This window comes from Bufo gargarizans, chromosome 5, assembly GCF_014858855.1.
Source record: "Bufo gargarizans isolate SCDJY-AF-19 chromosome 5, ASM1485885v1, whole genome shotgun sequence".
Taxonomy (NCBI): Eukaryota; Metazoa; Chordata; class Amphibia; order Anura; family Bufonidae; genus Bufo; species Bufo gargarizans.
Genome location: NC_058084.1, coordinates 24744792 through 24757492, shown reverse-complemented (window position 1 = coordinate 24757492; position 12701 = coordinate 24744792). Strand labels below are relative to the sequence as shown.

General features: G+C 44.6%; 1 protein-coding gene across 2 annotated transcripts in view; it reads left to right on the top strand.

The window, feature by feature from the left end:
• LOC122939223 (latent-transforming growth factor beta-binding protein 2-like) overlaps nt 1-12385 on the top strand; it is a 40902-nt gene extending 28517 nt beyond the window's left edge. The window contains exons 11-17 of one of the 2 annotated variants that reach the window (XR_006390106.1): nt 1338-1463; nt 4848-4975; nt 5746-5838; nt 8732-8827; nt 9388-9483; nt 10105-10200; nt 12343-12385. Coding sequence is in view for 1 of the 2 variants with exons in the window: in XM_044295261.1 (XP_044151196.1) it covers nt 1338-1463; nt 4848-4975; nt 5746-5838; nt 8732-8827; nt 9388-9480 (536 nt within the window). In the remaining variant the exon portion in view is untranslated. Of the gene's footprint in view, nt 1-1337; nt 1464-4847; nt 4976-5745; nt 5839-8731; nt 8828-9387; nt 9500-10104; nt 10201-12342 lie in introns of those variants that run through there. The other variant, XM_044295261.1, reaches the window with a different exon arrangement.
• The last annotated feature ends 316 nt before the right edge of the window (nt 12386-12701 follow it).

The following is a 12701-nucleotide window of genomic DNA, read 5'->3' as shown; positions in this document are numbered from 1 at the left end:
TAAGAAGCAGGATTGCCACCTGCAGAGTGATGGTGGGTGCTGACCGGTGTAATCCCCTCCGTACCCCATGTCACCATCCAGTCATTAGGTCACCAGCCCCTCCATATCCTGTGACATCATCCAGTCATTAGGTCACCAGCCCCTCCATATCCTGTGACATCATCCAGTCATTAGGTCACCAGCCCCTCCATACCCTGTGACATCATCCAGTCATTAGGTCACCTGCCCCTCCATATCCTGTGACATCATCCAGTCATTTGGTCACCAGCCCCTCCATACCCTGTGACATCATCCAGTCATTAGGTCACCAGTCCCTCATCCAGTCATTAGGTCACCAGCCCCTCCATATCCTATGACATCATCCAGTCATTGGGTCACCAGCCCCTCCATATCCTGTGACATCATCCAGTCATTAGGTCACCTGCCCCTCCATACCCTGTGACCTCATCCAGTCATTAGGTCACCAGCCCCTCCATATCCTGTAACATCATCCAGTCATTAGGTCACCAGCCCCTCCATATCCTGTGACCTCATCCAGTCATGAGGTCACCAGCCCCTCCATACCCTGTGACATCATCCAGTCATTAGGTCACCTGCCCCTCCATATCCTGTGACCTCATCCAGTCAATAGGTCACCTGCCCCTCCATACCCTGTGACATCATCCAGTCATTTGGTCACCAGCCCCTCCATACCCTGTGACATCATCCAGTCATTAGGTCACCGTCCCCTCCATACCCTGTGACATCATCCAGTCATTAGGTCACCAGCCCCTCCATACCCTGTGACATCATCAAGTCATTAGGTCACCAGCCCCTCCATATCCTGTGACATCATTAAGTCATTAGGTCACCAGCCGCTCCATACCCTGTGACATCTTCCAGTCATTAGGTCACCAGCCCCTCCATACCCTGTGACATCATCCAGTCATTAGGTCACCAGCTTCTCCATATCCTGTGACATCATCCAGTCATTAGGTCACCAGCCCCTCCATACCCTGTGGCATCATCCAGTCATTAGGTCACCAGCTTCTCCATATCCTGTGACATCATCCAGTCATTAGGTCACCGGCCCCTCCATACCCTGTGACATCATCCAGTCATTAGGTCACCGGCCCCTCCATACCCTGTGACATCATCCAGTCATTAGGTCACCGGCCCCTCCATACCCTCTGCCACCATACTGTCATTAGACCACCATGTTCTCCGTACTGTGTTTGATTAATAGATCAATATTCTTTGTCTTTCTGATCTCGCTCTGAAAGCGCCAGTTGTTTTATTTTTATCATTTGTTTATAATAAACCCTTTATTCTGCGTTTTCTTATGTTTCTTTATCCAGATATCACATCATGTGGGGTGAATAATGGTGGCTGTGAGCAGCGGTGCAGTGATCGGCTGGAGGGCGGCTTTGAGTGCAGCTGTCGGGCGGGGTATAAGCTTAGTGGTGATGGAAGGACGTGTGATGGTGAGATGGTGGGGACATGTGTGGAAGGGACCTGATGGGGGGATGGACTGGGCACCAGTATTGTAGAGTTGTAAAATAGTACCAGGACTGTAGATTTACCAGTACCTGCACTGTAGGGTTATATAATAGCACCAGCACTATTATTTACTAATACCAGTACTGTAGAATTATATAATAGTACCAGCACTGTAGAGTATATAATAGTACCAGTACTGTAGGGTATAAAATAGTACCAGCACTTTCAGGTATATAATAGTACCAGTACTGTAAGGTATATAAGAGTACCAGCACTGTAAAGTTATATAATAGTAGTAGTATTGTAGTGTATATAATAGTACCAGCACTGTAGAGTATATAACAGTACTAGTATTGTAGGGTATATATTAGTTCCAGCACTGTCAGGTATATAATAGTACCAGTATTGTAGAGTATATAATAGTACCAGTACTGTAGGGTTATATAATAGTACCAGTATTGTAGGGTTATATAATAGTACCAGCACTGTATGGTTATATACAAGTACCAGTACTGTGAGGTATATAATAGTACCAGTTTTGTAGTGTATATAATAGTACCAGCAGTGTAAAGTTATATAATAGTACCAGCACTGTCCGGTATATAATAGTACCAGTATTGTAGAGTATATTATAGTACCAGCACTGTAGGGGATATAATAGTACCAGCACTGTAAGGTATATAATAGTACCAGCACTCTCAGGTATAAAACAGTACCAGTATTGTAGAGTATATTATAGTACCAGCACTGTAAGGTATATAATAGTACCAGCACTGTCAGGTATATAATAGTACCAGTATAGTAGAGTATATTATAGTACCAGCACTTATAAGGTATATAATAGTACCAGTATTGTAGTGTATATAATAGTACCAGCACTGTAGGGTATATAATAGTACCAGTACTGTAGAGTATATAATAGTACCAGTATTGTAGGGTATATAATAGTACCAGTACTGTAGGGTTATATAATAGTACCAGTATTGTAAGGTATATAATAGTACCAGCACTGTAGGGTATACAATAGTACCAGCACTGTAAGGTATATAATAGTACCAGTATTGTAGCGTATATAATAGTACCAGCACTGTAAGGTATACAATAGTACCAGTACTGTAGGGTTATATCATAGTACCAGTACTGTAGGGTTATATAATAGTACCAGTATTGTAGAATAAATAATAGTACCAGCACTGTAAGTTATATAATAGTACCAGTACTGCAGGGTTATATAATAGTACCAGTATTGTAAGGTATATAATAGTACCAGTACTGTAAGGTATATAATAGTACCAGTACTGTAGGGTTATATAATAGTACCAGTACTGTAGGGTATATAATAGTACCTGTATTGTAGAATATATTATAGTACCAGCACTGTAAGGTATATAATAGTACCAGTACTGCAGGGTTATATAATAGTACCAATACTGTAGGGTTATATAATAGTACCAGTATTGTAAGGTATATAATAGTAGCAGTATTGTAAGGTATATTATAGTACCAGTAATGTAGGGTTATATAATAGTACCAGTACTGTAGGGTATATAATAGTACCAGTATTGTAGAGTATATTATAGTACCAGCACTTATAAGGTATATAATAGTACCATCACTGTCAGTAATATAATAGTACCAGTATTGTAGAGTATATAATAGTACCAGCACTGTAGAGTATATAATAGTACCAGCACTGTAGAGTATGTAATAATACCAGTACTGTAGGGTTATATAATAGTACCAGTATTGTAAGGTGTATATAATAGTACCAGTACTGTCAGGTATATAATAGTACCAGTATTGTAGAGTATATAATAGTACCAGCACTGTAAGGCATATAATAGTACTAGTACTGTAGGGTTATATAATAGTACCAGTACTGTAGGGTTATATAATAGTACCAGTATTGTAAGGTATATAATAATACCAGTACTGTAAGGTATATAATATTACCAGTACTGTAGGGTTATATAATAGTACCAGTACTGTAGGGTATATAATAGTACGAGTATTGTAGAGTATATAATAGTACCAGCACTGAAAGGCATATAATAGTATCAGTACTGTAGGGTTATATAATAGTACCAGTATTGTAAGGTATATAATAGTACCAGTACTGTAGGGTTATTTAATAGTACCAGTACTGTAGGGTATATAATAGTACCAGTATTGTAAGGTATATAATAGTACCAGTATTGTAAGGTATACAATAATACCAGTACTGTAAGGTATATAATAGTACCAGTACTGTAGGGTATATAATAGTACCAGTATTGTAAAGTATATAATAGTACCAGCACTGAAAGGCATATAATAGTATCAGTACTGTAGGGTTATATAATAGTACCAGTATTGTAAGGTATATAATAGTACCAGTACTGTAGGGTTATTTAATAGTACCAGTACTGTAGGGTATATAATAGTACCAGTATTGTAAGGTATATAATAGTACCAGTACTGTAGGGTATATAATAGTACCAGTATTGTAGAGTATATAATAGTACCTGCACTGAAAGGCATATAATAGTACCAGTACTGTAGGGTATATAATAGTACCAGTATTGTAGAGTATATAATAGTACCTGCACTGAAAGGCATATAATAGTATCAGTACTGTAGGGTTATATAATAGTACCAGTATTGTAAGGTATATAATAGTACCAGTACTGTAGGGTTATTTAATAGTACCAGTACTGTAGGGTTATATAATAGTACCAGTATTGTAAGTTATATAATAGTACCAGTACTGTAGGGTTATTTAATAGTACCAGTACTGTAGGGTATATAATAGTACCAGTATTGTAGAGTATGTAATAGTACCAGCACTGTAGGGTATATAATAGTACCAGTATTGTAAGGTATATAATAGTACCAGTACTGTAGAGTATATACTAGTATTAGTACTGTAGGGTATATAATAGTACCAGTATTGTAGAGTATATAATAGTACCAGTACTGTAGGGTTATATAATAGTACTAGTACTGTAGGGTATATAATAGTACCAGTACTGTATGGTTATATAATAGTACCAGTATTGTAGAGTATATAATAGTACCAGTATTGTAGGATATATAATAGTACCAGCACTGTCAGGTATATAATAGTACCAGTACTGTAGGGTATATAATAGTACCAGTATTGTAGAGTTGTATATCACGGCCCACAACACAGTGTCATGTCGGAGGGTCACAGTAGTGTTATACACGGTGCAGTTACACAGTATCGCACACACTGCAGTATTATCTACATGTAGTACCGCCCAGTATTAATTGCAGCCATGGCAGATCGTGGTGGTTGTATTTTTGGAGAAAATCAATCAATGTGTAAGGATTCTGCCATTGGCCCTTCACGTGTTCTCTGTTCGCAGATGTGGACGAGTGTGCGGACTTCACCCGCGGAGGCTGTCAGCAGACCTGCCAGAACTTCCGGGCTCCTATAACTGCAGCTGCTACAAGGGGTTCAGCCCCCGCTCTGACGACCACACCAAGTGCCAGCGTAAGGAGGCCAGATACCTGGCGGCAGGAGTCGCCTGCCGGACCCGTCCGTGTGTCTGTATATACTGCCCCTCCCCCACACACATCAGCAGCTTCGCTCATGTCATAGGCGGTCATGACTGAAAATGGGTTAAAGGGGTATTCTGGGATTTCCATACTGATGTCCTCTCTTCAGGACTCCCGCACCCCCACCGATGAGCTGTTTGAGGAGGCCACAGCATTTACCAGAGTACTAGTGAGCGCCGCGGCCTCTCCACAGCGCTGTCCATCCAAGAGTGCAATACCAAGCACAGCCACCTCAGCCCCATTCACTTGAATTGCGACCAGGCCATGTGACCAGTGAACGCCTAGTCAGACGCCTACGCGCACACAGAGCATTGGCGGGTGCACCGGGAGTCAGACCCCCCACCGATCTGATATTGATTACCTATCCTGAGGATAGACCATCAGTATGAATTCTAGAAAACCCTGTGAGAGTCTATTCACACGTCCGTAAGTGTTTTGCGGTCCGCAAATTACGTAACTAACTTCCAAACACGAATACCGGCTGTGTGTGTTCTGCATTTTGCGGACTGCACATGGCCGACCCTATGATAGAAATGACTATTCTTGTCCGAGTAGGACATGCGTCATCTTTTTGCGGTCTGCCGTCTGCACCTTTTGCAGCCCCATTGCAAATTGCGCAAGGGATGCGGACCCAGAACAATTGGTGTGTTTTCGGACCCTTATACTCTTAGTTCATTCATTAATTTTCTTTTATTGTATTTGTAGCTGTGTGTAACCCACCCTGCCAGAACTATGGTGTGTGTGTGGCCCCCGACACATGTGACTGCCCTGCAGGCTATCCTGGACCTGGCTGTTCAGGTAGGTGCTCGTTATAGAGAATGCCCTGGATCTGTCGCTGCCACAAGGAAGATACAAGAATGGCATAACTTTAGGATTTGTCCCCCCCAGTGATCAGAACAGAGGCCCTCAGTTACATCAAATAGTAAAATGTAGGTCCTCCGATGTCCTCCCCACAACTCCGGGAGGAACAGCATACGCACCAGTCACATCCCCAGTAGTCACAGCAAGCACCCTCATTTCCCAGTAGTCACAGCCGCTCCCCCTAGTGGCAGGACTCCATTACAGCCCACGCTTTGTTCCGGTAGCTCCAGTGGCCTCCTTTCTCCCTGGCACTGACAGCTGGTGGCAGAGAGCATCATGGGAGCATGGGGCAGGTAAATACATGGAGGAGGAGTGGAACATCTGCTGTGACTACTAAGGAGGCTAGGCTATGGGGGAGGGGTATCTGCCAGGACCATTGAGCTGTTATGGAAATATTGGGGGATCTGTCAGCATGATCAACCCTATTAAACCAGAAATTTTGTCTGATAGGGTTGATCATTCTGATTATACCTATACCTTTTTTTTTCCATAAGTTGCACTGCAGCAGAGATATCTTTGCTTTTAGAATTATGCAAATGAGCAATTTCAAGCACCAGTGAGCTGGGTGAGCCCTTGGTGCACCGCTAACGTGACGCCCTTGCGCTCTGTGTGCACCCTCACTGTATTGTGCCTAGTGGGGAAATCTTACTGACTATCTGGCAGGTGATGATTAGTAAAATAATTCATCTGCAGGGAGAAAGTACCTGTCTGCAGAATGGATGACGTGCAGGGCTTTATTTTCTAGACAACATGCAGGCAGTTTTATCTCCCCCTGACTTATAAGTCATATCTGTGTACACCAAAGGTTCTGAAGGTGCAACTAGCCCCAAACGAACAGTCGGCACATCGCCTCCACTATCCTGAAATTACCGGCTTTGGTTTCTGGGATTAAGTAATGTGAGTAGTTTCTAGCCTTAGGCTCTCCTGAACATGTTGGGAGTTGCACTTTCCAAAACTGCTGAAAAGCCTCTGTTTGGTCATATCAGAGCCAAATACTCCCTCACTGTATTGTGCCTAGTGGGGGAAATCTCACTGACTCTCTGGCAGGTGATAATTAGTAAAATAATTCAGCTGCAGGGAGAAAGTACCTGACTGCAGAATGGATGATGTGCAGGGAGCAAAACCCGGTCTCCAGGGCTTTATTTTCTAGACAACCTGCAGGCAGTTTTATCTCCCCCTGACTTATAAGTCATATCTGTGTGCAACAAAGGTTCTGAAGGTACAACTAGCCCCAAGCGAACAGCCGGCACATCGCTTCCACTATCCTGAAATTACCGGCTTTGGTTTCTGGGATTAAGTAATGTGAGTAGTTTCTAGCCTTAAGCTCTTCTGAACATGTTGGGAGTTGCACTTTCCAAAACTGCTGAAAAGCCTCTGTTTGGTCATATCAGAGCCAAATACTCCCTCACTGTATTGTGCCTAGTGGGGGAAATCTCACTGACTCTCTGGCAGGTGATAATTAGTAAAATAATTCAGCTGCAGGGAGAAAGTACCTGACTGCAGAATGGATGATGTGCAGGGAGCAAAACCCGGTCTCCGGGGCTTTATTTTCTAGACAACCTGCAGGCAGTTTTATCTCCCCCTGACTTATAAGTCATATCTGTGTGCAACAAAGGTTCTGAAGGTACAACTAGCCCCAAGCGAACAGCCGGCACATCGCCTCCACTATCCTGAAATTACCGGCTTTCGTTTCTGGGATTGAGTAATGTGAGTAGTTTCTAGCCTTAGGCTCTCCGGAACATGTTGGGAGTTGTACTTTCCAAAACCGCTGAAAAGCCTGTTTGGTTATATCAGAGCCAAATACCTCCTCACTGTATTGTGCCTAGTGGGGGAAATCTCACTGACTCTCTGGCACGTGATGATTAGTAAAATAATTCAGCTGCAGGGAGAAAGTAACTGACTGCGGAATGGATGACGTGCAGGGAGCAAAACCCGGTCCTCGGGACTTTTTTTCTAGATAACATGCAGGCAGTTTTATCTCCCCCTGACTTATAAGTCATATCTATGCGCAACAAAGGTTCTGAAGGTACAACTAGCCCCAAACGAGCAACCAGCACATCACCTCCACTATCCTGAAATTATCGGGTTTGGTTTCTGGGATTGAGTAATGTGAGTAGTTTCTAGCCTTAGGCTCTCCAGAATATGTTGGGAGTATTTGGCTCTGATATGACCAAACAGAGGCTTTTCAGCAGTTTTGGAAAGTACAACTCCCAACATGTTCTGGAGAGCCTAAGGCTAGAAACTACTCACATTACTCAATCCCAGAAACCAAAGCCAGTAATTTCAGGATAGTGGAGGCGATGTGCTGGTTGTTCGTTTGGGGCTAGTTGTACCTTCAGAACCTTTGTTGCACATAGATATGACTTATAAGTCAGGGGGAGATAAAACTGCCTGCATGTTGTCTAGAAAAAAAGTCCAGAGGACCGGGTTTTGCTCCCTGCACGTCATCCATTCTGCAGTCAGGTACTTTCTTCCTGCAGCTGAATTATTTTACTAATCATCACGTGCCAGAGAGTCAGTGAGATTTCCCCCACTAGGCACAATACAGTGAGGTAGTATTTGGCTCTGATATGACCAAACAGAGGCTTTTCAGCAGTTTTGGAAAGTACAACTCCCATCATTCAGCTCCATTCGACAAGCAGAGCAACGAGAATGATAGGAGTGCCAGTCAGTTGCATAAATGGGATCTCGTGGGTTGAAATGCAGATGTAAGCGAAGCCTCAGCCTATAAGACTACAGGCGACCACCAGGGGGCGCCATCGATTGTGTACTATATTAAATACTTGCATATAGTCCTGTATAGATGTGTTCACTTTGCCTCTCTCCTCAGCAACGTGCTCCCCGCCTTGTGCCCATGGAGGAACCTGCATGCGACACAACATGTGCGCCTGCCCACCAGGATGGACGGCATCCGGCTGCCAGACAGGTACTGACCTCTGCAGTAGACTATAGGGTACGAGTGGGGATTACTCGACTGATTCTCAGATATGATGTCCTCTAGTAACATCCAGAGCTGCATTTAAAATTCTGTTGTTGCTTACGGTCTTCCAGCAATACACCGGCCTGTACCGCGCAGAGCGTCCCCGCACTGCAGCGTCGCAGATCAAGCAGCATTGATAATGAGTAATGAGCAGGGGTGCACCACCAATGAGGCCACGTGAGGCGTCGCCTCAGGCAGCACGAGGTAGGAACAAGAGGGGGCAGCTGAAGGGCCAGTTAAGATATTGACATTGGGGGGGGAGGGCAGGGGGCCGTTTCAGTTTTAGCCTCAGGCAGCAGAAAGGCTAGGTGCACCCCTGGTAATGAGCTTAGAAGAATTGTGGCTGCAGCTCTGGATGTAACTGGAGGATAAGGCAAGCTGCAAGAAAGCAGGACAAAAGAAGCAGAGGAGCCACCCTAACGCTGACATGATGTGTAGATCAGAAGACCGCGGCGTTGGGTTGGGGCAGACTCCTATTATCTGATAACGCCGTTCCTCTCTTGCAGCGGTGGGTAAATTGCAGTGTGCTAATGGTGGCCGCTGCGTGGCCCCCGATACCTGCCAGTGTCCATCCGGGTACAGCGGAGAACAATGTCTGACACGTAAGTGGGGCTCGGCGTGAAGGGGACATACCGCACTATTAATATACTGATGTAGCAGAGCTAACTTAAAGGGGTTGTCCCAATATAAAAACGTAACAATCTCTAACAAACCTCTGACCAGCCCTCCACCTCGCATGGATCCAGAAATCTCCTCATTCATTGCTCAACTGCTCTGCTAGATTTATTCAGAGAGGCAGCTCAAGGGGAGTGTTTTTTTTCTGAGGGGCGTGTCCTTTCCTGGGGGCATGTCTTTTCCCAGGGGAGTGTCCTGTCTGCTGCAGCACTTTCTGTCTTCTTACAGACATGGCTGGTGGCAGTTGAAGAAAGTAACTGAGCATGTGCGACCTCCTCAGTGAGGTGGACAGTGAGTTGAGCTGAAGAGCAAACAGCAGATGGCGCTATACAGGCAGATTTTATTGACTATCTCAGAGGCTACACTGCATTTTTAATTGCATGAAATTACAAGTATTTCAGATATAGGTGCTGGCTGGGAAATGCAGAATGTCTCTCCTGTGGGACATCCCCTGTCATTCAGATTGCACAGATGTTACTTGCAGTCCTATGTAACAGTAACGGATGATGTTACACGTGTATAACCTGCCATTTCACCCTCCTCCACAGCCCTCTGCTCTCCACCCTGCCAAAGTGGAGGCAAATGCATCGATGTCAACAAGTGTGTGTGCCCCAGTGGGTGGTTCGGTGCCCGCTGCCAGATAGGTGAGGATTATCAATCAGCAGATATGTGTTCTCCAGGGCTTAACTATTGATAACTATCCTCCGAACAGGTCATCAATATCAGACTGATAGGAGTCCAGCTCCAACACCCCCACCTATCAACTGCAGAAGCTCCTGTGCACTGCATCCGAGTACAGGCTATGTCTGGTTACTGTGGTTACTGCATCTCTGCTCCCATGAGAAATCTGTATTATACCTCAGAGCTGCACTCACTATTCTGCTGGTGCAGTCACTGTGTACATACATTACTTATCCTGTACTGATTCTGAGTTACATCCTGTATTATACTCCAGAGCTGCACTCACTATTCTGCTGGTGCAGTCACTGTGTACATACATTACTTCCCCTGTACTGATCCTGAGTTACATCCTGTATTATACTCCAGAGCTGCACTCACTATTCTTCTGGTGCAGTCACTGGGTACATACATTACTTATCCTGTACTGATCCTGAGTTACATCCTGTATTATACTCCAGAGCTGCACTCACTATTCTGCTGGTGCAGTCACTGTGTACATACATTACTTATCCTGTACTGATCCTGAGTTACATCCTGTATTATACCCCAGAGCTGCACTCACTATTCTGCTGGTGCAGTCACTGTGTACATACATTACTTATCCTGTACTGATCCTGAGTTACATCCTGTATTATACTCCAGAGCTGCACTCACTATTCTGCTGGTGCAGTCACTGTGCACATACATTACTTATCCTGTACTGATCCTGAGTTACATCCAGTATTATACTTCAGAGCTGCACTCACTATTCTGCTGGTGCAGTCACCGTGTACATACATTACTTATCCTGATCTGATCCTGAGTTACATCCTGTATTATACTCCAGAGCTGCACTCACTATTCTGCTGGTGCAGTCACTGTGTACATACATTACTTATCCTGTACTGATCCTGAGCTACATCCTGTATTATACTCCAGAGCTGCACTCACTATTCTGCTGGTGCAGTCACTGAGTACATACATTACTTATCCTGTACTGATCCTGAGTTACATCCGGTATTATACACCAGAGCTGCACTCACTATTCTGCTGGCACAGTCACTGTGTACATACATTACTTATCCTGTACTGATCCTGAGTTACATACTGTATTATACTCCAGAGCTGCACTCACTATTCTGCTGGTGGGGTCACTGTGTACATACATTACTTATCCTGTACTGATCCTGAGTTCCATCCTGTATTATACTCCAGAGCTGCACTCACTATTCTGCTGGTGGGGTCACTGTGTACATACATAGTAAACTGAGGCACTAAATCCATATGCTGGCCCAGTGACATCCTGTGCAGGTATTGAGGTGTGAGCCGTATACTATGCACTCATTCTTCCGTGCGGTGAGCACTATTCAAGGCCTGCTGCAGCAGGTGAGCAAGAACAGAGGCTGCAGGAGAAGACGGAGATGAATGCCAGACCTTGGGAACATTGGAGCAACAGGAGTAAGTGTCTTCATACATGGGCCGAGGATCGGGGCAATTATCAGGGATAAGTGATTAAACAAATCCGTGTTCCTGATAATTGCCTTATGTAAATGTGCCGCCGATCACCTGTTGAACAGAGACAAGGTGATCACATCTTTCATGCTGCGCTTCCCCACAGCAGATCCACCCGGCTAAACGGATATCCTCTGCCAGCAAAAATGAACGTGTGTGTGTGAGAGATCGCTTGTCCCCATACACAGGGGATGACCGCTGCATATAAATGTCCAACCATCAGGCAATTATCAGGAATGAATGGTTCATTCCCTATAAGTGCATGTCACTCAGCTTGTGTAAAAGGGTCTTAATGTCCTGTGCAATCTCTGTGAAGACCCTGAACAAGCAGGAAATGCTGGAGGTTTTAAGCATGGCTCCCATTGATCCGTTCCCAGAAGGTGCAGTCAGGATCCAAGCATTAATGGAGGTTTAGCTTCTGGGAGGTCCGTCCTAGGGCTGGCATGTGGGGGGCAGTAAGGGTCATATGACCAGATAAAGATCGGAGGCATTTGTGACACTTGGTATCAGATAACTGAGGACTACCTGGACCCCCAGGCTGAGCCACTTGTACTATAATTCTCTGCTTGGGTTCCAGATGGATGGCTACAATCCCCTGTCACCTCTTCTTCCAGAGCCCGTTCGTTGTGAGAAGCCGTGTCTGAACGGCGGCCGATGCTCAGGATATAACGTGTGTCGCTGTCCCGTAGGATTCCTGGGGCCACAGTGTGAAGCAGGTGAGGATCTTATGGCAAACATCAAGTTTATTTCTACTGCCCCATCCACAGTGGAGTCCAAAGATCATTATATAGCAGTATCCTTCACCAACCTCTCAATGCCTGGCTGCTGCTATAAAGCCCAGGAGAACATGTTGGTTTTTTATCACCAGATTTATAGTAGCCCGACCTTGAAGGTATCTTAGCTTATGTTTAGGTTGCGCCATCAGCTGAGAACGTTCCCTTAAGAGGCTTCTCCGGGCTTTAAATATTAATGA